Source organism: Saccostrea cucullata, unplaced genomic scaffold, assembly GCF_032062105.1.
Source record: "Saccostrea cucullata isolate Sc308-1 unplaced genomic scaffold, CSIRO_AGI_Scuc_v1 ctg63, whole genome shotgun sequence".
In the NCBI taxonomy this organism is placed as follows: domain Eukaryota; kingdom Metazoa; phylum Mollusca; class Bivalvia; order Ostreida; family Ostreidae; genus Saccostrea; species Saccostrea cuccullata.
The window spans coordinates 414,245-437,703 of record NW_026933545.1 but is presented as its reverse complement, the minus strand read 5'-3'; the positions used below and the strand labels follow the sequence as shown (position 1 = coordinate 437,703).

Sequence of the window (23,459 nt, the reverse complement as noted above, 5' to 3'; positions counted from 1 at the left end):
ATTCCAACCTTGAAACGGGAACAAACAAAGAACCCCATCCCGCTCACCTTTGCCCTCAATAAATAGATACACCTCGCTGAAAGAAAGCCATACACGTCAGGCTAAGGACTATAGTCTCTGGGTATACTAAACTGAACTTCCCCCAAGAAATAAATCATTTAGCTTCGATGAATGGCATTCACAGCCAAATTTAATATGGCTGATAACAATCGGGAGGGGATAATTAATCATAAGGGGCCCTATCAAATAAAACCTGGTCTATCACCGCTACAGCTGCCATCAGAACTAACGAACCACTTAACTAATCTAATTATGGTTGTCATAAGATTTTCTTAAGATTTCTATCGGAAACGTTTTTACATGCAACAATCGTTATCCATCAAACAATGAAGTGTATCAATTTTCCGAATCCACAGGTGTGCCTTATGAAAATTGATAAGGGGTCTCCCTTAGTATTGTTGTTCATAATGCACACTAAAAACAGATACTGAACGTTGCTCTGGGCTCCTGGAACAGTAATACATGATTTCTCCGATAGATTCTGATGTTAATTTACTTTCCTAACCCAGGGCTATGGGCAGACAGGACAAAGGCACCTGGTGTTGTCAGGGAGCAAATCAGCTGGTGACAGGTTCCCTAAGATCTTGGCTTCCATTATCGTAAAAAGGGATGAATTTTATAGCCCACGTGCATGTGTCACGCTGCCTCTCTCTCCCCTGCAGAAGGGAAAAGTTTAAGTACTGCTCGGGATTTACTTATCCCAGCGATGGGCCTCGACCCCTAACCTTTCTAGTCCATGAAAATTGGTCTCAAGCCATCGTGCACACCCCATGATTTTAAGCTGACAACAAAATCATGATAAATGATTCCGTATTTCGAGTGGGTTTGCATAAGCAGGCACATATTTCTACTTTTTTGAAGTCTCTTCAATTTAACCCTGATTTCCTAGATTAAAATGATAGGACCAAAAATAGTATTTGTGGTGGGAAGACTTGTGGCTTATGAAGTAATAGAGGATTTTTCTGCCATTCTTGTTGACAGGGGGGTAACAAACACAAAGCTGGCTGTGGATTATCAACCTGTCACATGGGGGGAAATTCCTCTTGACTAAATCTTAGATAACTTCTTGTCTACCTTCCAACACTTTAATTACGCAATAGGGCATGTTGTTTTGAAGAAATAAATTCTTTCCATTTAACATACCAACAAATTTATGCTTTCTTTCTTCATATAATTTCTTTAATAATCTTATTTTTTTCATTGATCATAAGAAAACTACCCAGATGAAAAAACAAATTCTTTTAAAATATATCCTAAAAGCTGCTGCATCATAGCACATGCATACCATAATAGCATAATTATTCTTGTTATAAAATAAAAGTTTTTATTACTAAATTATGCTTTTACTTCTTACACTTTCAAAAAATGTCATAACAATTTAATTGATCAAGGTTAAAAAAAATCCCAATCTTTAGTGTATTGTTCAAAGTCAACACTCTCGGACAATGCATCAAAGACACCCATCCTCCGCAGTGTCTATGGCAAACATACAAAAAACGTGTACAAATAGCAGAAACTGAAAGTAAACAGAACCAGCGATAAGAAAAGGACAGACTGTTCTATTATTGAGAAGAACTTGGCTATGAAAAACAAACTGACAGATGGATGAGTGGTCACCAATGAAAAAATTTTCACAATGCAGCTCAATCCTCTGAGCCCCGAACAAGAATAAGACATTTAAGTCTTGTACCGCTCCAATGTTGACAAAAAATTTTTCATCAAGGTGTACCAGGACTTTTCAGTACATCTGTAACTCGGTCGTGCCCGAAGCTTTGCCTGCTGTCATACGAAAACAGAACAGTGCAGACAATACTATAGCTAATTTCATGTTCCCTCAGTCCCCATAATCCAAGACCATTTTCTGGGTGGGCAGAATCTTACAATGCACCATTATTTTAGTGCATACAGTTAACACGTGTCAAAGGACTCCCAAACAAACTGCTGTCTAATGTCAGTCACAAGCATGACAACCTAAATGCTAAAAGCCTTGTAAGGCTGGGTAATCTCTTACATGGGGGGCTTTAGCAGAATAATGTACTCTGATGAATTGTGAAAAATGATAACATTTACAAGGATTGATAGAGCTGCGATAAATTCAAATTTGATATCTGCACCCGACGTCATTCAGAGTTGGTGTCTACTTCATACTTTGGTACCCTGATGCGGTTTGACCCTTTTTTGTCTTGGTAAGAAATCTGACTCCTTGAGTATACACTGGACAAAGTACTACAATAAAGAAAAATAATGGGAACCTGCCTACTTCATACTGAACCCTTAAATAGAAGCTTATACATGTATATATAGGTATTCATCAGGCATTTGCATTAAGAACTTATTGTTATATTTCTAATAGATTTAGAAGGAAAACAATAGACAAATAATAACATTTTGACTCTTAATCTGCAAGTTTAAAACTTGTAAATATTTCTTTTGTGCTAAATTAATTAAGAGGTTACTTGTACCAGAAATAATACCTTAAGTAATTAAGACCATGACTAAAATTGTTTTCAAAATACTCTGTTGCCAAAAAAATTAGTATGGAAATTATCTTCTTCATTTTCTAAATTTTCTTTTATGCCAAGCAACACAATATTCTACCAAACATATTTTCCATTTTTTTCACAGGTTTAATTAAGAAACTTCAAAGGAATATCTCCCTCTTCACAATTTCCCAGAGAATAATAAGAAAATTATAGTAATTCATCTCCCAGATGCATGTTTTAACACCCTCGTCCTTATATTTTGTTACCCAGCTTAAAAGCGTTTGATCCATGGCAGTTTCAATATGCAGTAAATCCCATACAAAACACCATGTGGCCTGATAAAAAAGAAGCATTATTTGTATACAGAATGCCTACTGCAAGATATGGGTGTCCCTTAAAACAGCATCCACTTGTTAATGACATGAAGCAACAACCGTGTCAGGGCCCCCACCCCCTTAAGTATCCCTAACACGTGTGACAAAATTGTTTCATTTTTTGGTGATTTACTAAGGCACCTCATTGAACACAAGTCAACTGATAGCACTACATTTTTATTTTGTTTTCGCTAAATTGAATTTAATTGATCTTTTGTCAGTTTTAAATATTGCTCTTCTGGTGTATGTATTTTTTCCCCTTTCTTTTGATACAAAACTGCATCTTTACATTCTTCACATGAGGTACAGTTTTTATGAACTTGCTGCAAAAGATATCTCTGAATGGATAAAAAAAGAATTCCCTCAATGGAAGGTAAAAATACACTTCTTTAAAGAAATTCCAATGTTGTCTAATCCATCAATGAAAATAAAAAGTTAAAAGATTAAGACCTCCCTTTCCATTCAAACACTTAATTTTCTTGTTTTACTTTGAAGTCAATGCACGGTCATGTCTCTTTTACCTATAGTGAGCGAGACTTAGGTAACAAGGACATGTCTTTTATATATACCTGTGACTCGGTTTATCCTGAAATACGATGAAGGATCCGTCTCGGCGATGCTGTAACTCAGTTCCTGATGCGATGTCACGTCATTATCGTAACCCTGAACCTGTCCCACGACGGTTCCCTCCCTTGCGTTTTCCGTCACGTTCATGAAATATATTGGCCGCTGCATCTGAGGGATGTTGTCGTTGACATCCGTGACCTTGATGTAGACCTCGTGGCGAGTGTGGAGAGGGACCAGGCCTCTGTCCGTAGCATATATTGTCAGCCAGTAGTAGGAGGCACTCTCACAGTCCAATACACGACTCGTCCGAATGATGCCTAAAATAAAGATGTACAGAATTTACAATCCTTATAAAACTTGCGAAAAATTTAGTCCTATAAAGGACAATGTCACATATATGTATAAATTAAAAGAATTTTTTTTTTTAGAAACAATTGATTTTTGCAATATATGTGGTAAATTAATAATGTTATTATTTGGTTTCATACTGTAAATTAATAGGCAGTCATACAGTCCATAACCTTGATACCTCTAATAAGATGATGAAGTATTTAGTATAAATTAGGATGGATCAAAAATTTGTCACATTCACAACATGTTGACAAATTTTTGATACCACAGTTTACTAACAAAATCTACTGTGAAATAGCTTATTTTCATTCGGATTAATTTTCATTGTTTTCAAGGTAGGAAGAAACACATGAATTCGTTTCCATCACTAAATGTACAAATTTCAATATGTATAACTTCATCCATAATTTTTTTTATATCAAAGTTTTATTATAAAAATATGTAATTTACAGTATCAAATAAAGAACATGTTGAAAAATCTAATTCAATCTGTGCTTTGTGGGATAAATTAGAAAACCTAAGATGCTACAATACAATCCAGGTCATACCCTAGATTGACCATTTTGTCATTGATCCAACACATTTATCAATAAAGATGTAGCCCTCGATGACACATGGATTAAGACTTTCTTTTCATCAGCCCTGAAATCCATTCTTCTCACAACTGAAAGCAATCTCTGTGGACTCTATTATAAATTACAACATGTACAAGGCTTTTCCTATATTGATTAAGAGGTAATGGAATTTGTAACAGATGGCCTAACAGTTTATGATTAAATTCATCAGAATCTGGACCCTTTATTAAGATGTATATCTTAAATGATATTACGATGGCATGCATTACAAGAAATATTGGGAATAATTGAATTTTATTTCTTTGGAATAACTGATATGTTGCATAGGAAACATATTACTGTACATATATTATATTTGGTGTATACAGTATTTGGCAGAATTTAATTTTTCAACAAGTTTATAGTGTAAATTTGATTTAGTGCTATCCGAATGTGCTAGATATAACGTATGATAAACAAGACATTTCTTGTACTGTTCTACTTTAATTTTTTCAAATTGCTAACTTTAGGCTTTTTTTGGGTCACAATTTTTCACATGGTTTGCTATTGTCAAAAGGAGCCAGCTAAGGTGAAATTTCCATATAAATATATAACCTCTATAAGGTCCATTGCAAGAAAAAACTTAGAAGCATGCTGTATTATCATATTAATTTCTTTTTTATATTTAGCAAGTTCGCCCAACTGAACTACACACCCATCTTTGTCTCTAGGTTTGTGCAGTATACCATTAATCTTGACCTATAACTATTGTAATACCTATAGAACAAGCCATCAAAGAATGTTCCTTCATCTTTCTCCTAAAAAATTCCAGATATCGCTTTTTTCTTCTTTTTTTTTTTTTTAAATTAAATTTCGTGACAGTTATCATGTTAATATCATGTGGTAGACAGGGCTAAGTATAATCGCTACAATCTGCCCGGTGATCAAAAAACATCAGGTTTAAGACGGGGATCGAGTTTTATAATTTATAGGCTATCAATAATACAATACCTTTCTCGCATTTCTCATACGAGTGTCAAAAAAATATCATATTGTGTCGAAGATTATGACAAACTACATGTTTCATCTTTTTTATTTTATTTTTATTTTCTTTGTTGAATAATGGTGACATAAAAAATGACTTGATCATATTGTAAGATAAATAAACAGAAATATATAAAATATCCGTTGGTATTTTAGACAGCAAAACCAGTAGAAAATGACAAATTGCTGTTATATTACTACATTAACCAACCCCCAAAAGCCTGGGAAAAACGTTATAGGCAGGAAAAAAGACCTAATTGATTTGTGAATGCCGACTACACTTTTGACCTTTATGGCCATTGTTTTATATGACATTGTGACTAATACTCCACTTATATTTGGTGCCAAATACCAGTTTAATAGTTATCTGGTCTTCAGTTGCATGCGTATTGTCCTCGTACTTAATTCAAAGCACGGCAATGAATAATATGGATTAACATCAAAGAATAAACAACTTTGACGATGCCTATCTCCATAAAGGTACATGCACTATTAATTAGGAAAAAATAACATCAAACAAATATGGAGGGTGACATGATGGTGCACCACAAGCGCAATTGTAAATAGGAGGCGCATACCTGGCGAAATACAAGACATCGTAAAGTACATCTGATAGAATATACATGTAAGGAAATATGGCTTGAAAAAGTTAACATCTAAGTGATCTTAACTTGTTACTCGCGACAATGTCTGAAGGACAATGAAATTAGTGCATTGGAATATTTATGCAACTATTTCTTTCAGATTCGTATTTCTTTTTGAAAACTCCAATCATTGAAACTCGTATGTAATCCAATTTGAAAATGGCCCCATACACATTTTCTAATCTAAATTTTGAATTAGAGAGATCTGACATGTCAACAGCCCATTTCTTTAAGATCCCACTGTTCAAACATTGGCCCGTGATTGCTGAATTTACAGGGTACCATTTTGACCAAGAATGCCTGGCATGCTGACCATAAAACAATTCAGGCTGTTTATTTTCGGTAACTACTTCACTATAAATGTTCAAAATTGAATTTCAGTTCTGCACTCCATAACCCTTGAGAGGGTTAGGTTCATCTACAGAAAAATAAATTGAATCAACTCATGTGTCACCTATCTTGTAAATGGATTGATATTTCGATATTCAATTAAGCTTGTTTTTGATGTTGAATGCTAGAATCCATTTGGTGGTGTTCAATTTCTGGAAAACTTAAGGTATAACACATTATACACCAAATCAAATGAAAGTCCCTACTCCGGGGTGTAAATATTTATCGCAAGCAAAGAGAAATATTTTGGAGTTTAAATTCATCCAACAAAACGTTAAAAGCCCTACCGCTTGTATATGATTAGCTTTTAATTAAAACTTTACACCTTTAAAAGAAATAGCACTGGAGAAAATTAGAGGAACACTTCTTACAAGTATTTGTTTTGACAACAAATTTCCATTTGAAAAATTGAATATTTTGAGAAAGGACTTGTTGACTAGTAAAACAAATATTTTCATTGCTTCAACCACAAAGCTGATTATTTTCCAATTTCTCAGTGTCAGAATGTTTAGTCAGGGTAAACCTGTTCCATTCACATTGTAAGTAACCCCAAAATCAGGCAAAGGACCCTGCTGAAATGCTTGGCCGATCTGGGTCTTTTATTATAATTGCTACACCTTTTAGTATCTCTGGACAAGATTAATTTCTACCTAGGACAGTTAATAAGATTAGGGGCCCCCAGCTGAATCTGTTTTCACCCACTCCATCACAACAAATGACCACTAGCACCCATAAATCATCACTTAATCAAAGAAAGTGCAAACCTATTCATATTGACATCTGCTCATTAATTATTGAGCACTTTTTGATCATTATGAAATTATGTACATGTATGAATAATTTGACAATGAATAGTAATTATTTATTCTATATAACAGATTGTAAACTGGTGATGAATGAAACGATTAGCAGGAACATTTCACAATTAGATAGCAGGCTATTACACATTGACAACAAATAATTGCTTCTGTGAAACCAAATATCCTCAAAAATTATATACCGGTATCAACATCTTCATCCTTGAAGCTGACATAACGGTAACCTTCATCAGGTGACCTTGACCTTGACCTACATCAACAGCCCAAAACAGAAGGTGCAAAAGGTTTAACCATATATATCTGTATTGGGGCAGGTCTCTGCTTTGACAACTAAACCTCCCCAAAGACATGACCTTTTGCCAGGCTTCATAAAACCACAAAGGTGTAAATGGAGTTCATGTTACAGGTAAAAAATTGACATGTCTCTCGCTATCTCACCGCTGGGTGATGGGATAAGTAGATACAACGGAGACCGAATGCGGCTTACATAGCATACATTCAAAAGCTCATAAAAGAAATCAACAGAAAACGGGGCTAAAAATGCCCGCTTTTTTGCCCATTGTTGATTTTTTGACAAACTGTGAGGATTCTTGAACGACAGGTGTTAATGTTACATTATGTGATAACTGGAACTGTACAGAAATGATGGGGTACTCGCGACATACAATCTACGATTGTGGTGATAAGTAGCCATGACACATGACAAATCATCGATATATCTCTTCCCCAGTGCAAGGTGATCTAGACATTTCGATAAGAATACAATTACTGAGATTTCCTCAATGACTCAAGAGCGATTTAGTGTATTCCCACTTTCAGTGTTTTTTTTTTTTATATACACATAATTTGTGCAGTGAAAATCGATAAATATCTTTATGAACCATAATTTGCTTATAATTATATAATACATGGACAAGAATTTCAACATTTCCTTTCATATTAAAGATTAAAATGATTTTATCTTCACTAAACTTGCATTTTTCATGCAAATACAAAAACATATATCATTAAGAAAATTGTAGCCAAAAAAATCTAAATGACTTCGGGTATTTAAAATTTCTGAGAGCAAAGCTAGCCTGCAATGTATTTTATTAACTTTTAATTTACAAATTCTGAATAAATTTAATACACCATGGCTAATCCGGGTAAATATGCATTTTTTTAAATACATATTTGATTCATTTCCACTTAACCAACAGTGACCTTTCTGGTATCCAAAGTTAATTAGATTTATAGTGGTACATGAACTTCAGACTTCCTTTAGGGCATTCTTTTTTCTCAATTCCTGGTTTTTAGAAGATCAACATGGATAAACAAAGTGTCAAAAGTTTTTTAGACACCAAACCATAAAGACCTTTCTTTGCGACAAATTCTGTCCACTGGCAATTTTCATTGTTTTGTACCAAAAGATATTACAAATATGCAACGTTCCTTTGTTTGACAAAGTGAGAAAAAATTAAAAATTTAAAAAGATATAAGTAAAAATCATGAGTCTCATAACCATGTGTCACTATAAAGCTAAGCATTTTAGACACCCTATATCTAAATTAAACCCTGCTATAGGTAGTTCAAAAATCCTCTTAAATGTTAATGTTGTTGTCTTTAGATTATCGCATGTTGATGAGATCTATAATATAAATAAAATTGTGTAAAATATTTTCAATGCATAGCAGTGTACCTATACACAAAAGAATCAAAATGGTTTTCACTTATGTCCTTGAAAAAATAGGAAGAAAACTCTAAAAACAAATAAAGAATTGATGTTTTTATAAAGCCTCATTCTTTGCTTTCCATGATCTCTTATCTTTTCTAATATGTGTTTGTTAACTAAGGGAAACAAAATGTTCTTTTTTCAGTACTGTTCAATTCTCAAGTGTCTGTTTTAATCTTAGCATGAAACTGATATAAATTCAAACCCAAATATGTATTCTTTTTTAAATGACTGTCAAGTTTCATTGGAACATTACAAGGCAATTACTGCACTCGAAGTGGATGGGAACCTGACATGATTTTAAAATGATTTACCTGTTAAAGGCACCTGCAAATCTTTCCTACCTTTAGGATCATTTATATCATCTCATGCAATCAACCAGATGTTTTATTGGAACAGATTTTTTCAATGTTGTAATACCCCCAACTTTGAATGTAAAGTGTTATCATAACAACTTTGAATATCACATGCTTGAGTTTGCAGGGGATCATCTCGTTTTTCTAACTTTTGTGCCAAATGATGTAGAAAGCACTTGTTGAGAAATTGGATGAAATGCCTTCTGAAAAATGATCAATGTTATGCAACAAAAGGAACACTGTCTTAACATAAATTAACTCTCTTTAAGTCCTGCATTATGTCTCCAAAATACATGTATATGGCTTTTCCAACAGGTGCACCCTGGCATGAAGATTCATGTTTAGTCTTTGAAGAACATATTTTGTGCTAATTTAATTACATCCCCCTTTTGATTAAATCCCTGCCAGTGACACAAGCCATTCATTTCTGCAGAGGAAGGTGTAATTATTTCCTCAGAAAAACCATACTTCACAGTCTCCATAATTTTATAGTGACATGTATGACTGCCTTACACAAGCGCTTTGATTTGTCAAGAACAACTTAATGAATGTTATGTTCATTAAAGTGGTTCTTGTCAAACAAGCACTGAATGTCACAGAGATATAGGACAATAAGAGAAAAACACGTCTTACCTTCATTGTCAATACTGAAAAATCCCAGACCACTTCCTTCTCTGATGGAGTAGGTGACAGGGGTTGCCATGGAAACTTCCAGAGGATCCGCATCAGGGTCATGAGCTGTGACGGTCATGACCTTTGAACCCACTGGAATGTTCTCCTTCACAATTCCATATCCCACGAAATCTCCGAACTCCGGCGCTTCATAGTTCTCATTCACATCCACTACTTCAATGTTGATGGAGCATGCAGACACCATGGATGGAGTGCCCCCATCTTCTGCATGAGCACTTAAATTATACACCTGTTTGGTCTCGTAGTCCAGAGGTTTGAGGAGGCGGATGACTCCGGTGTCGCCGTCAATTTCAAACGTGTCCTCGACGCCATAGATGAGGCTGTACGTCAGCCTGCCATTTTCTCCCTCATCCCCGTCCTCAGCCTTGATGGTGGTGACCACAGTTCCCACAGGAATGTCCTCTTGAATCTTGATATCATAATTCTCTGGGACAAACTTAGGGATGTTATCATTGTCATCTAGCAGAATCACTTTAACAGTGGCTGTAGAGGACAGGGGTTTCTTGCCAAGATCACTAGCTCTCACTGGAAGATAGTACACACTTTGTATTTCTCTATCTAGAGGCTTCTTCACAGAAATTATTCCACTTTTTGAATCCACACAAAACTTGTCTTCTTCTCCAGCTAAAGAGTAGACCACTTCCCCATTGTTTCCAATATCCCGATCTGTAGCTATAACTTGCACCACTGTGGCATTCACTAGGATACTTTCAAACACCGAGGCCTCATATTCATCTTTCTCAAACTCTGGTTCATTATCATTCTCATCTTTCAAACTGATACTAATAACAGTTGAAGCAGACTTTCTTTTTGTTGATTCTGCCATATCTGAGATTTGGATTTCAAGGTTATATTTTGGTACATGTTCTCTATCTAACTTAGAAATGACTATGAGGTCCCCAGAGAAAGGGTCAACTTTAAACTGGTCATATGGGTCACCATCCAGGAGAGCAAATTGTATCAAGCCATTAAAGCCAGGGTCTTCATCAGTAGCCCCAATTTTTAAAATGCTAGTGCCTATAATTGTACTTTCAGAGATTTCTAGTGTGTTGGATAGGGTAGAATTGAACTGGGGTGCATGATCATTAGTTGTTTCTATGGCTGCTAATTTGGGTTCAATGGAAGGACCATCATTGTTATTATGACTGGACACCTGCAGTATCTTGAGAAGTCTATCTGAAGCATCTGTGTTCTGACACTGCACATTGGCATCCTTATTCGACAACTGCATATTCTTTTTATTATTAACCAAAGTCAAGTTTACGAAAACTGGATCAGAGTCAAATTTTCCATCGCTGACGACAATGGTGATCTGACGTTGGTCTTGGTTGTGCTCTTCCATGCTACAATTCAGAGTTAACCTTCCCGTTCTTGGATCAACTTCAAAGCAGCCATCCTCATTGCCAGACTTGATGGAATACGTGAGATCACTGTAATCAAAGTCCACCGCTGGAGTGGTGACAATGTCTGTCCCCATGGGAGCCTCACGGGACAGGTACCCTGAGCAATTTATTTTCTCAAACAATGCACTGTTGTCATTCACATTGTGCAGTTGAAAATAAAGAAGAATTTCTGATTCCCTGCTGAAAGGGCTGCCCCAATCTGTTGCTCGGACAACAACCCTGTAGTCTTTTCTCATGGTCTCATAGTCAAGGCTTTTAGTGAGTTTGATATCACCCGTAAAATGATCAATTTCAAATGGCAATGATTCTTGGTTAGTGATGGAATAACTGACTCTGGCATTCATGCCTTGATCAGCATCTGTAGCGACTACTTTGTAGATTACAGTGCCCTCAGGTGTATTTTCATCAAAAACGATATTAGTCTGATTAACCTGGAAAACTGGGGCATTGTCGTTTGTGTCAAGTATGTCTATGGTGAGAGTTGCGGATCCTCTTAGAAGAGTTCCTATGGATTTTGGATCGTAAGCATTGATGACTAGTTCTACCGAGGAATCGGTCTCTGCATCTAAAAGAGAGGCAGTTCTAATTAAACCGGTTTCTTTCTTGATTTCGAATAAATTCTTGTCATTTCCAGATGCAATTTCGTACATGAGTTGAGGTTTTACTCCCTTTTGATTTGTAACACTGGGTTGTACGTAATACACAGAGGAACCTATCGGAACGTCCTCTGCAACTGACGCCTTGTAACGGTCAGAGACAAATATAGCACCATAGTCGTTAAGGTCATCGATATGAACATGAATTTTTTTGTCAGTCACTTTTGGGGGATTTCCTGAATCGGAGGCTTTTATGGTTATATAGAAATTGTTAAAAATGGAGCTCTCGCGCTGAGAGTTTGTATACAATAGGTGATATTCACCGACAGTGTCTTTTGATGGAAGCACTTTAAAAAGACCACTTGGATCATTATAGATTGAAACATTTTTGATTTCACCATTTTTCCCAATGTCAACATCTCGAACAGTTAACACAGCATACACGACACCAGACGTCCCTGTATTTTTGATGTTAGGAAAACTTTTCACAATTATTTCTGGTGCATTAGAGTTTGCTTGTGTGACATGTATTGTTATGTTCGCATTTCTTTGCATGGCAGCACTGTATATTGATTTGGGTCCCCTATCTTGGGCAGTCACTGTGAGATGGTATATGCGTCTTTCCAAAAAATTTAATGGTCGAGTGACTGTTACGGCTCCTGAGGTTGGATGAATGGCAAAGGAATTTGTCTTTGTCACAAGACTGTAGTACACTTCTGCATTGATTCCTTCATCACCGTCGGATGCAGAAACAGTCAAAATAGTGGAATGTAATCCAGTGTCTTCTGACACAGTAGCATTATAATTTTCCCTGTCGAATAAAGGACTGAGATCATTCTTATCCTGCACTCGGATTATCACATTAGTATACGTTGTTAAAACATCCCTCTGTGTCACTTGTCCTGTTGCTTTCACTTTTAAATAATATTTACTAATTAATTCACGATTTAGACTCCCATAACTACTAGTGTGTGTACGAATTCGTAAAAACACAAAATCTCCCACTCTCTTATGCTCCACTTTGAAAATATCTGAGCGATCATCGTCCACGATTCTGTAATTCACTTCCACTTTGGGATCTGTGATGTAAATGCCCATTTTCTGCGAGGCAGTGATATAACTTCTGCTGGGTGCCCGCTCTGGGATGGTGGCATTGTAAAGCTGCGATGTGAAGTGAAACTGGTCCTGTGACATCACTTCCCCCTGCGTCCATGGTAACCGGAGGACCAGCGCCACCATCCATAATTGGAACCATTTCCTGCTGTCCCACCAGTCTTGGGCAAAACTACCCATGCTGTTTAAAGTCTTCACATTTCTGTTCGAAAAAAAAAGAGACCAAATGAATTAAAAGACAGACTGCTTACTAGGACAAATTTATTAAATGTCATTTGGTAAAGCATAGATCAGGAAGATCGACAGGTTTTATGACTGAACAAATCCATTAACAGCTTTAAAAAAACAAATTATCAATATACACGACTACCCCACCGAGCGTCTAATGTTAGTAATTGAAGTGTAGATCCATGTCATTACATAGGACCTAGGGACTCTTGCACAACAATGCCGTAAATGATTACTTTTTGTCACTCTCCCCCTGAGGCTAAATTGTAATTAAATTCAGGACAAGGTAACTTGTCAATCATTGCACAGGATATGCTCATCAAACAACCATGCTCATTTTTTTTTTTTAAAAAGTCTTTACCTATACAAATGATATAACCCTCTTACTTAGATTTAAATTTAACAGAAAATGACTTCTTCAGCTAAAACGCATTGCACAAGGGTATTAGAAAATATAACAGCTGTGTTTGCATGTACTGTAATGTTTAGAAAATACATTGAAATGCATACATGTATTAATAATCGGTACACAGGTGGGCAAGTATTAGATCTTTTGTAATCAATAAGTGCATATACTCATGTCCTAATAAGCAAAAGATTTATAAACCCTGAATCTCCAAACTAGCCTATAAATGCTAATCAAGGTTCTTGGCCATCTCAAATCTTTCTTGTAAGCTCCTAATATTTCAATCTTTTAATTCAGATTAAAGAATATTCTCCATAAACCCCCGATCATAACAACAAAAGGAGATAAATATTGGAGAAAGGTCAGACCGATTTGCTGAATGTCCAATTATCAGATGACAACAAATTTTACGATAGGGGGTATTTAGATTAGCAGCAGGTTACGGCAACTCAGTAAATCCTGTGCAACCATATTATCTATGAAAACTACAGGTAATCGGCCAAAAATAATATCTACCCATCTCTCCTTAGACTCATTCACCAAAAAGATATCATATCAGATAGGGGCCCCGATTTTGATACTCATTCATAAAGATTATGAATTAAATATACAACGTAATTATTTATATTCAACACACCTGCAGTCAACTCCCATATACACGACACAACCTAAACACAGCATGGTCATATTTCAACGTCCAACATAATTCACACATTTCAGAAAACACTGTCTAAAAAAAACTCTGTGCCATACCTTTTAAGTTAGCCAGAATCAGGTGTAAATCCATTGAGTAAAAGTGAAACACTATTAATCAGCACTTTAGCACTTCAGCCAAACCTGTAAAGTCTTGATCAATCACCTAAGCTTTCCAGATCAACCCTTCTTTTTTCTCTGTTATAGTCCTAACACAACACACACGGCTCTGACAAAAACTCTACCAATCTCTTATCAGATGTGTTTTCAATTTTTCCAGGTGAAAGGGCCACATCTAGAGCAGTGAAGAAGGAAAGACTTGTTTAGTCGAAAAAAATGCTCTGAGCCGTGATAAAAAAGACAAATTAATTTACATAACAGACCGTTGGTTTCCTGGGCTCTTTCCATTGAATGTGGTGTCAAAACCAAAACAACGAGACGTAACGCACTCCCTAACCCACCGAGCACACCTGTGCATCTACCTTTATCAGCGTGCTAATGTGTGCACTTGGTCAATATATGAATGAATGTAGGAAAAATAGGTAAACCCAGTAGATTAATTCAAACACTGGAATTCACCTTTAAATTATCAACCACAATACATTATCCTCTGTCATAGCAAATTAAAATTCATGATCCACTTAGCTAACTATAAAATTAATTTTTTACTTATGTGTACATTTGTATTCTAACAGATAAAAAAGGTTGATTAAAATTTTATTCAATAAGCATTTTTTCTTCTTAAATATATCTGTTTAGCTCTATAAAACACACAGTGCAAGTAAATTTAAATTTTAATGAGAAAAAGTTCAATGCACTGACTTTTAATAATCTGAATCTTGAAATGTGAAGAGATGGTTTAATTAAACGTTTCTGCCTCAATTCATTTAAAAATTGTGTACTCTATAATTTGCATACAGTCCTGATTTTAAATCAGGTGAAATTTTTTTTTATTACCTCCAGCAATAGAGTTGAAAATCAACTTTTTTTTCTCGTACCCAACACAAGGTAAAGTATTAATTTACTGCAGCAAAGTATGACCACCCACAAAGGTATTGAAAAATATCGGTCATTTTCTTAAGGGCACCCTACTTTAACCTTTTTTTTTTCTCCCTGCCCTAGCTTCGCCAATGCTTTTTATTTAGCGTACCAGATGAAAATCATAAGATGTGATATAAACACAGAAACCTGAACTAATAAACAGCTGATTGTTGAAAAAAGGGATTGATTGAAAACATTGGCAGCTGAAAATTTGGTAATTCAATACACATTTAAATATATACCTTTACACATTATTGTTTTAAAAAGAACAGAATAAACTGAAAGGTATGTATATACACTGTATATTAAAATAACTGTTCGTGTCATACATACCTACGCAGTAAAGTGCCAAAAATCTCATCATTTGATACACACAAACAAAACAATACTTGGAAATGTCACACAGTTGACCAATTATTATACATTTAAACACATGTTGTAAACCTTGTACAAATGAACACTCAGTATTCAGAAGAGAAGTTTCTTAAACCAAAATTATGGACATGCAGTCAAAGCCAATGATTATCCTTTACTTTCTTATCAAACATTAACACACCCAAGATCAGCTTGTAAAACGGATATTAACCAGAAATTGGCACATACTTGCAATGGATGTCCCCAGAAATAAGGTACATATAAAAGCTCTGACAATGCTAGGACTTGTGGATCACAGCTGGCCAAACCCTAATCCCATTGACAAATTCAGTGTTTAATGGCTGTGGTTTACCCATGTCACTCGGTGGCCTTTGTATCTTGTCAAACCTAGTCTGACTGTGTCTATGGGGCCCCTATTAAGAACTCATCTTTGGCACTTCAAAAATACATCCCGACTGAAGTGAAAAGTCAACAATAATCTACTTGCAGCTAATCAATGGGAATTAAATCGGACAGTTACATAAATATTGGGTGATTTTCAAATTCAATACACTTACGAAACACCGATTATGTAATAGACAAAGAAAGGGTGTAGTGCATATAGTCGTTAAAGCCTTCATTAACTTACTATAAAAAAAATACTTAAAATTTGGATAAAAAATATTTGAATAATGATGTAAAAGTCTAAAGATACATGAAAACCACAATGATACGCATATTTTATGCAATGAATTACACCCAAATTGCAATTAAATAACCCAGCATTGTGTTTCATTTTCAGAGAAATTGAATAACAGCTGATGCGCATTATTTACCGGCAATGTTACTATCTGTTCGCTATCCTAAAGTCAACAAACTTTAATTTTACTTGTCCAAATATTGGCGATATATTCTGTCTATATAGTTTATGTACACAGGTGTACAGTCACACAGATATAAACCTGTCTCCAGTGTTACTGGCATAGATGTAACAGGACGTGTAGGCTGTCTGACATTCAAAAGGCCGTAATTAGCCGATTACCCCACACTTCCACCAGTGTTTTCATTTGGAAGGTTGAATATACATGTGCATAAATTTTGCTAATTCAGAGGACAAGCTTTTTATAAATGTTTGTTAATTCAGTACTCCTAACATGTTTATAATATAGAATATGTGGGAGTGATATAAATACACCAACCTATAAAAAAAAACACCGAGTTCTTTTTCTTCCTCCAAAAGACCTTAAATAACTCTCATTTAAGAATTATTATCAGAAGAGGCTTCTAATATTTATTGAACTCAATCAACCCCACTAAAGAGATGGTTGATAACTTTATACATGTACAAATATTTTGACAAGGGTTTCGACAAGAAAAATAACAACATCTAAAGAAGCTTTTGTATCATCAGCAACCTGTGCCACTGTTATTCTAACAAATCAGGGCTGTTAAACCCAGGTAAAACCTCCCCAAAACAAATCACCTTTCTTCTGATAAGAACTTCTGACCTCAACAATCAGTGGAGAAAGAGAACACAAATTAGGTTCGTGGACCCAACAAAAGATGACATTTGTTAGGGTCTATCTAAATAAAAACTCCACCATTGTATTTGTCATAACACACTAACACCTCCCCTATAAAACCTAACCCAAACAGTGCAGTAATACTTATTTGTGGAGGTGAAAATGACTATTGATATTTTATCTGAACAGCTCCCAGTACAGAAAAAAAGAGAGAAAAAAAGAGTAAAACTCGATATGGGTCTAGATTGCAGTCGATGAGGGTACCCTATACATGAATTACAAAGGTCTGTCGAGAGAGAAAAAAAAAGATGGCAAACTCTGATAGTATTTATGTCATGTGTGGTGGTTTATGTGTTCGGAAGTGTGGTAGATTATCGTGGTTCACTGGTCACTGATGTTGATGTCGGCCAACTGAGAGACAGTGAGACGGCCCAACATTGTCATAACAATCCATCAAATTAAATCTCAAAACGTACAAAAAAAAATCCGTAAATTTCAAAAACAAACAACTCAGACCAAGGAGTGGACCCAAAAAAGCCTTGTAATATTGATAATATACAAAATCTCTTTGTGCATATTGCATACAAATTTACATGGCATGACAACTCAGCCAAGGCCAAGAAAGACTTAGGATGATTGAGTGCTCCGGGTCTTTTCTTGATCTTCACTCTTGCAGAAGAGTACCGGGTTTGTTGACATGTCAAAGGCAGAAGATTTCAATGCAATCAGAGGAATTTATTTCAGATGATCTGCGAAATCAATAGAACCGAGAAAGACAAGACCATCATCTCATACCACGATGAATCACTGCATATTGCTGCACCAATGACTGCACCAAGCATATAAAGACACCATCTTGTTCAAACACACTGTCAAATACAGATGTTGTATCCAACATAAATCTTTACGAAACATTTTTAATTGCCTTGTATGCCAACAACAAATAAAACTTAAAATAAACCAAAAAATAATACCCCAAAAAATTATCTCAGCAACAGAACACTGGGATTTTCATTATTTTCATACATAAATTCTAACACATTTGTAAAGTGAAAAAATAAAAACTTGCAGTCAACTCGTTTACAACTTAACCTTACTTGTTATATATTAAACTGTTCAATACTGATATTTGTTTTCACTACCTGGATCACTTTCTTTGGCAAACAAGCCTGAAAAGCTCTGCATAAAAGTTATAAATTCTCTTTTACTCCATAAATAAAAGAATTAATTTATTAAATACTGGGATCAATCAGACTGAGGTCTTTCATGTAATGTGTGTACGTGTCCTGAATTTTTGCCAAGCTGTCTCTGACTCCATTCCTACATTGTGTTCTATAACTGACTTCTGTCCCCTTATCTAACTTGAAAATGGTCACAACTGTATTGTTCTGAGCCCGTCATTAAATGCTCAACACCCAACCCAGGCTAATAAACACCTTAAGCATGATAGAATGGCGGATAAAGTCAAAAAGTACCCCCTATATTATGTACCGTGTCTGCCCAGAACATTAAACAGATTACAATCACTTCGTCCCTAATAGTCTCTCTGGCCAGGTAAGTAGGTGGGGATTTTTATATGGGTAAAATGACTCCTCTCCATACCTGTGTCTAAAACTCCAGGACGCCATTAGAACTCTTGCATGACTTTTTATTATTTAATTTACTTGTTATTTATTTTGTACAAACTGTTGAACACTTCTAATTCATCCTGTTATAATATCTCATGTAGGGAGAGGGCGATTTAAGTTTTTAGAACTTGTGCCCAATCCCATTGTATATATTTTGTGCAATAAAATATGTTCAAATCAAATCAAATCTTGCATGACTAACACCATTTTTACTGTTTCTCCTTCTCCCCACAAAAAAGGAAAGTGACTTAGTATAGGCAGTGACAATAACAAAACCCTGACCAGCTGATAAAACCATGCTTTGATTACATGTCATTGAGCCGGGACATCCCTGTGTGATCTATGTGATTTAAGGAAAACCTGTACAAACCAGCAGGGGTCACTGCTAGACCTAAATCACCAGCTCAACATAAGACCCCCACTGAATAATAGACACCAAAGAAAAAAAAATACAAGTTTAAAAAAAATACAGGCTTAAATACCCCCACGATTTAAATAGATGATTGATCTAGGGAACATGGGGGTAAACATGAGACATAAATTTCTCTCTGTTTGGGCCAATAACCCTGTTTGAATGGATCAAGGAAACAACATTAATATCCTGTATTTTTCTTAGAGTCTCTGAACCCAAATTTATACATAAGTATTTATTCTTCTTCATAAAAGGTGTGTATTTTCTTATATGTTTTATCTTGTGATGCCCCTTTCACTTGATACCATTTGTCATGATTTAAATTCAAATACCTTAATAAGAAAGTAAATCTTGCTGTTAAACAAACCACTAAACAAATAAATGATTCACTGACATCAGCTACTCTTTATCTGCATTTAATTTTTGTCAATGTCCGCTGATGAATGAAAGTAATAGATGTCAAGATGTAAGGTAAAGACCCCATGCAAGAAAAGTGTGCTATGGAATAGCTAGACTGAAACTTTGTGCATGATAAAATATTATAACATTTCATATTCTTACTGTTTCATACTATGAAGATAGGTCATAATGTGTCATCACAATATTTACACATATGATAACTGTTCAAATTATTTCTATATAGTCATTTTTTCAGTTCTGAAAATTTCATTTCAGGTAGACTTCATTTGTTTATAAAGATCTACAATTAATGATGATGAATTACACATTCAAGACTTTTTTAAAGATCAAATTAAAATAAATTTTTGTGATGGTAAAATGCACAGTGAGTAGTGATAAAACTTTAAATTCTGCAACAAACTGAATAACGTGCTCACTATAATTTAGATACATGCTAAGAAAATAAGGCAAATTAGTGTCAGATCTGAAGAAAAATTTCTGAAACAGAAATATTCCAGAACAAGTTTACAGTACTACATGCATTTTTCTAAAAATTACGAACATTTTAAAATCACAGCCACAATATTATTAAATGCGTTCAAATAGCTTAATTATTTTGAAATATGACAGATTAATCTAAGTAAGGCGAACAAAATTTTCATTTCAATGACACTATCTGCACAATCTTACCAGCTGATAAGTAAAAGCAATTTTCACTTTCTGATCACTGTGTCAAGCGTGTCATGGATCCGACTTTGCTAAACATTACGACACAACTTTGTCAACATATTCCAAGAAGATTGTGATAAAAATAGATAACTCGTTGAATCAGTCATACCTTTGTCATATAGATTCAATACACAATTTCTTCAGTCTCGGGAATAATATTACACCTTGCATATCTTTGCCGACTTTCTTCTTTCCAGTGTCATGTAATGTTTGAGGTCGGCCATGCTCCACTCAAAATTGATTGAATGGGCGGAGTAAATTGAGTGTGTGTCAAAATAGTTCGTCGTTAAAGAATTATCCTCTTGTATAAAACTAACGAAAAATAATCTCAGCTTTTTAGTTTCATCTTGTAAAAAGATGAAATTTGCCTATTAAAATAGCATTTTGATTATAGAAATTAAACTCACATTTGCAAATTTTTCTGTTTACTGCGTATGAATAACTTAAGCCCCGCCCACTCCAGGTGAAAACACACGAAGGTAAAGGTCGCGACAAGTGCTTGCAGGACAGCGATGACCGTTCGAGTCAAGTCAGTTACGAGGCGATGAAATAAAAGACAATATTATTATACTTTTTCTCTTAGGAGAAAATCAGGTGATGAAAAGGGAAACTAACTAAAACATAAGATATTTTTTAAAAAAAGAAGATATTCAGGCGAGCATGTATCGATAGTGCGAAGTCAATTGTGTTTTTCACTAGAAGCATCTGAACTTTACATATGTAATTGCAAGTAATTCACTATATGTCTGCAATGAACAAATTCCTTCTCGGAGCATGAATGGAAAGTAGATTTTGATATTTTTTCAAATAATTTCATATTGTTTAAATCCATTTGATTACAACGCATCGGTGGTTCAGTGGTAGAATGCTCGCCTGCCACGCGGGCGGCCCGGGTTCGATTCCCGGCCGATGCAATATCTTTTTATATTCATTTATTAATTGCTTTTTTTTATTTGAACTACGAAATATACATACCGTCTTACTGTTATAAGCTTGCTTTTCTTTCTTACACACGGAATGAAGTCAAAACTTACGTTGACAAATATTTCTTGACTGATATTTTTTTGTGATTTCTGTCTAAATGTGATCCAAGACCTCTTACCTGTCATATATTTTTATTTATTTTTTTTTTTTGCTACTATAATATGTATATTATAGAAAGAAAAACTCTGAACAAATTTTCAAATCTGTGTAAAATCTTGAGTAATAATCTGACAATCATTTGCAGACCTTAGGGGGAGTCTCAATTTAAAGAAAACTGTAATGCAAATTCAAAACTTAGCAGGTGACAGTACATGTACAAATGTACGGTAATTATAAAATTTACATGACGATTTGTATTTACTGCCAATCGGTAATTTAAAATTTTGCAGCGCAACAATTCATCAAAAATTATATTTTTTTCTATGAACACTGTGAATATCAAGATTAAACATATGTCTACAGAGTTTCAGAAGGTACTAGTAGTTTTCTATGAAGGATACTATATTTTTGAATTTTACGAATCTTATAGTTTATTTTAAGAATCACACCCCATATCTCCACCAGATACACGTACAATGATTTAAAATGCCAAGATCTGAAATAATGAAATCAGTCCTCAATTTGTAATGTGCATTCAATGTTTTATTTTCTGGTCATGCTCCCAAACTTTCACATACACATAGAAACAAAAAAAAATATTTTTTTTTTTGATTACTGATTTGTAAACAATGGTACTTTTAATTATAGGGAAGGGTTGCAGGTCAAGACCCCCTCTAAAATTTTTATAACCCTTATTAAATGCAGATATACTGGTTCAATGCATGAAGGTTGAAGGAGACTATATTTTCATTCACAACCATCTTCTGTCTTCTGTCTATCTCCAGGAGATTACATGGATTAGATTCAACCAGCGCTATCAAAGGTATTATTTTCATGTGAATGGTAGATAAAGAAAGATAACTGGATTTGCAAGTGTATTTTACAGGACTTTTAATTACATCTTTAAAAACTTGCATTTTCAAATAACCCTCTCCTTCACATCCACACCCCAAAAAAAGGTGCAGTTTGTATTTCTTTGTTTAAGCTAGGCTAGTGTATGTTGAGATGCTATATGATAAACCAACGGTTGAGGCGTTTATACATTAATACGTGTCTACAGACACTTTGGGATATATAACCGGTACAAATTGATATTTGAAGAGGGATTTTTTTATAATAGTATTGGGCGAATAAACAGAGATTGAAATTAGGCTAGCTGAGAGGGAGAACACCCAACGATTCTGAAAATTTTAGAATTTTCGTGAATTATTTTATTTTTCAGATTAAAAAAATATTAATAATTTAATCAAAGAATCATTAATAAGTCATTAATGTAATCCTTCTAAGTATTAATTGTAAATTCCATGGATTAACCGTACTGATTTGAAAAAAAAAATCATAAAAAAACTCCTTGGACGTGTGCGGTCTCCACACAGGCAAAAGTGGCTCACATAAATTTCATGTGAATTCTTTGCATGAAAAAGACACGAAAAACAAGACATGTGAAATTTATGTGAAAACTTCATGTGATTTTGACATAAATTCCATATGAATTTTACACGAAGAGCATATCGCATAAATATCATGCAAAGAAAACTTCACATGAAAGTTCAAAAAAGATTTATGTGAATATCATAGAAACATTTATTCACATGATATTCAAATGAAAATATATTTATATAATTTTCATTTGATTTTCACATAATTTTCAAATAAAAAGATTATCACATGAATATCACGTAAGCCACTTTTCCCTGTGTAGTTATACCCTAGCTCCGAAGGAGAGGGGGATACTGTTTTACCTTTGTGTGTCTGCTTGTCTGTCTGTCCGTCTAGTTCTGTCTGTGTAGCTGTCCGTAAAAAAAT

General features: G+C 34.8%; 1 protein-coding gene and 1 non-coding gene across 9 annotated transcripts in view; one reads left to right on the top strand and one right to left on the bottom strand.

The window, feature by feature from the left end:
• LOC134238592 (protocadherin Fat 1-like) overlaps positions 1-20,805 on the bottom strand; it is a 54,821-nt gene extending 34,016 nt beyond the window's left edge. For 5 of the 8 annotated variants that reach the window (XM_062720715.1, XM_062720721.1, XM_062720719.1 and 2 more), the window contains exons 1-3: positions 20,680-20,805; positions 9,986-13,359; positions 3,487-3,801 (exon numbers count right to left, since the gene is read on the bottom strand). In XM_062720715.1, coding sequence (XP_062576699.1) covers positions 3,487-3,801; positions 9,986-13,337 — 3,667 coding nt within the window. In that variant the 5' untranslated portion in view covers positions 13,338-13,359; positions 20,680-20,805. The other 3 variants (XM_062720716.1, XM_062720718.1, XM_062720717.1) reach the window with 3 other exon arrangements.
• Positions 20,806-21,413: 608 nt separating this feature from the next.
• Positions 21,414-21,484, top strand: Trnag-gcc (transfer RNA glycine (anticodon GCC)). Its single transcript has one exon. It is a non-coding gene; the product is annotated as a tRNA-Gly (tRNA).
• The last annotated feature ends 1,975 nt before the right edge of the window (positions 21,485-23,459 follow it).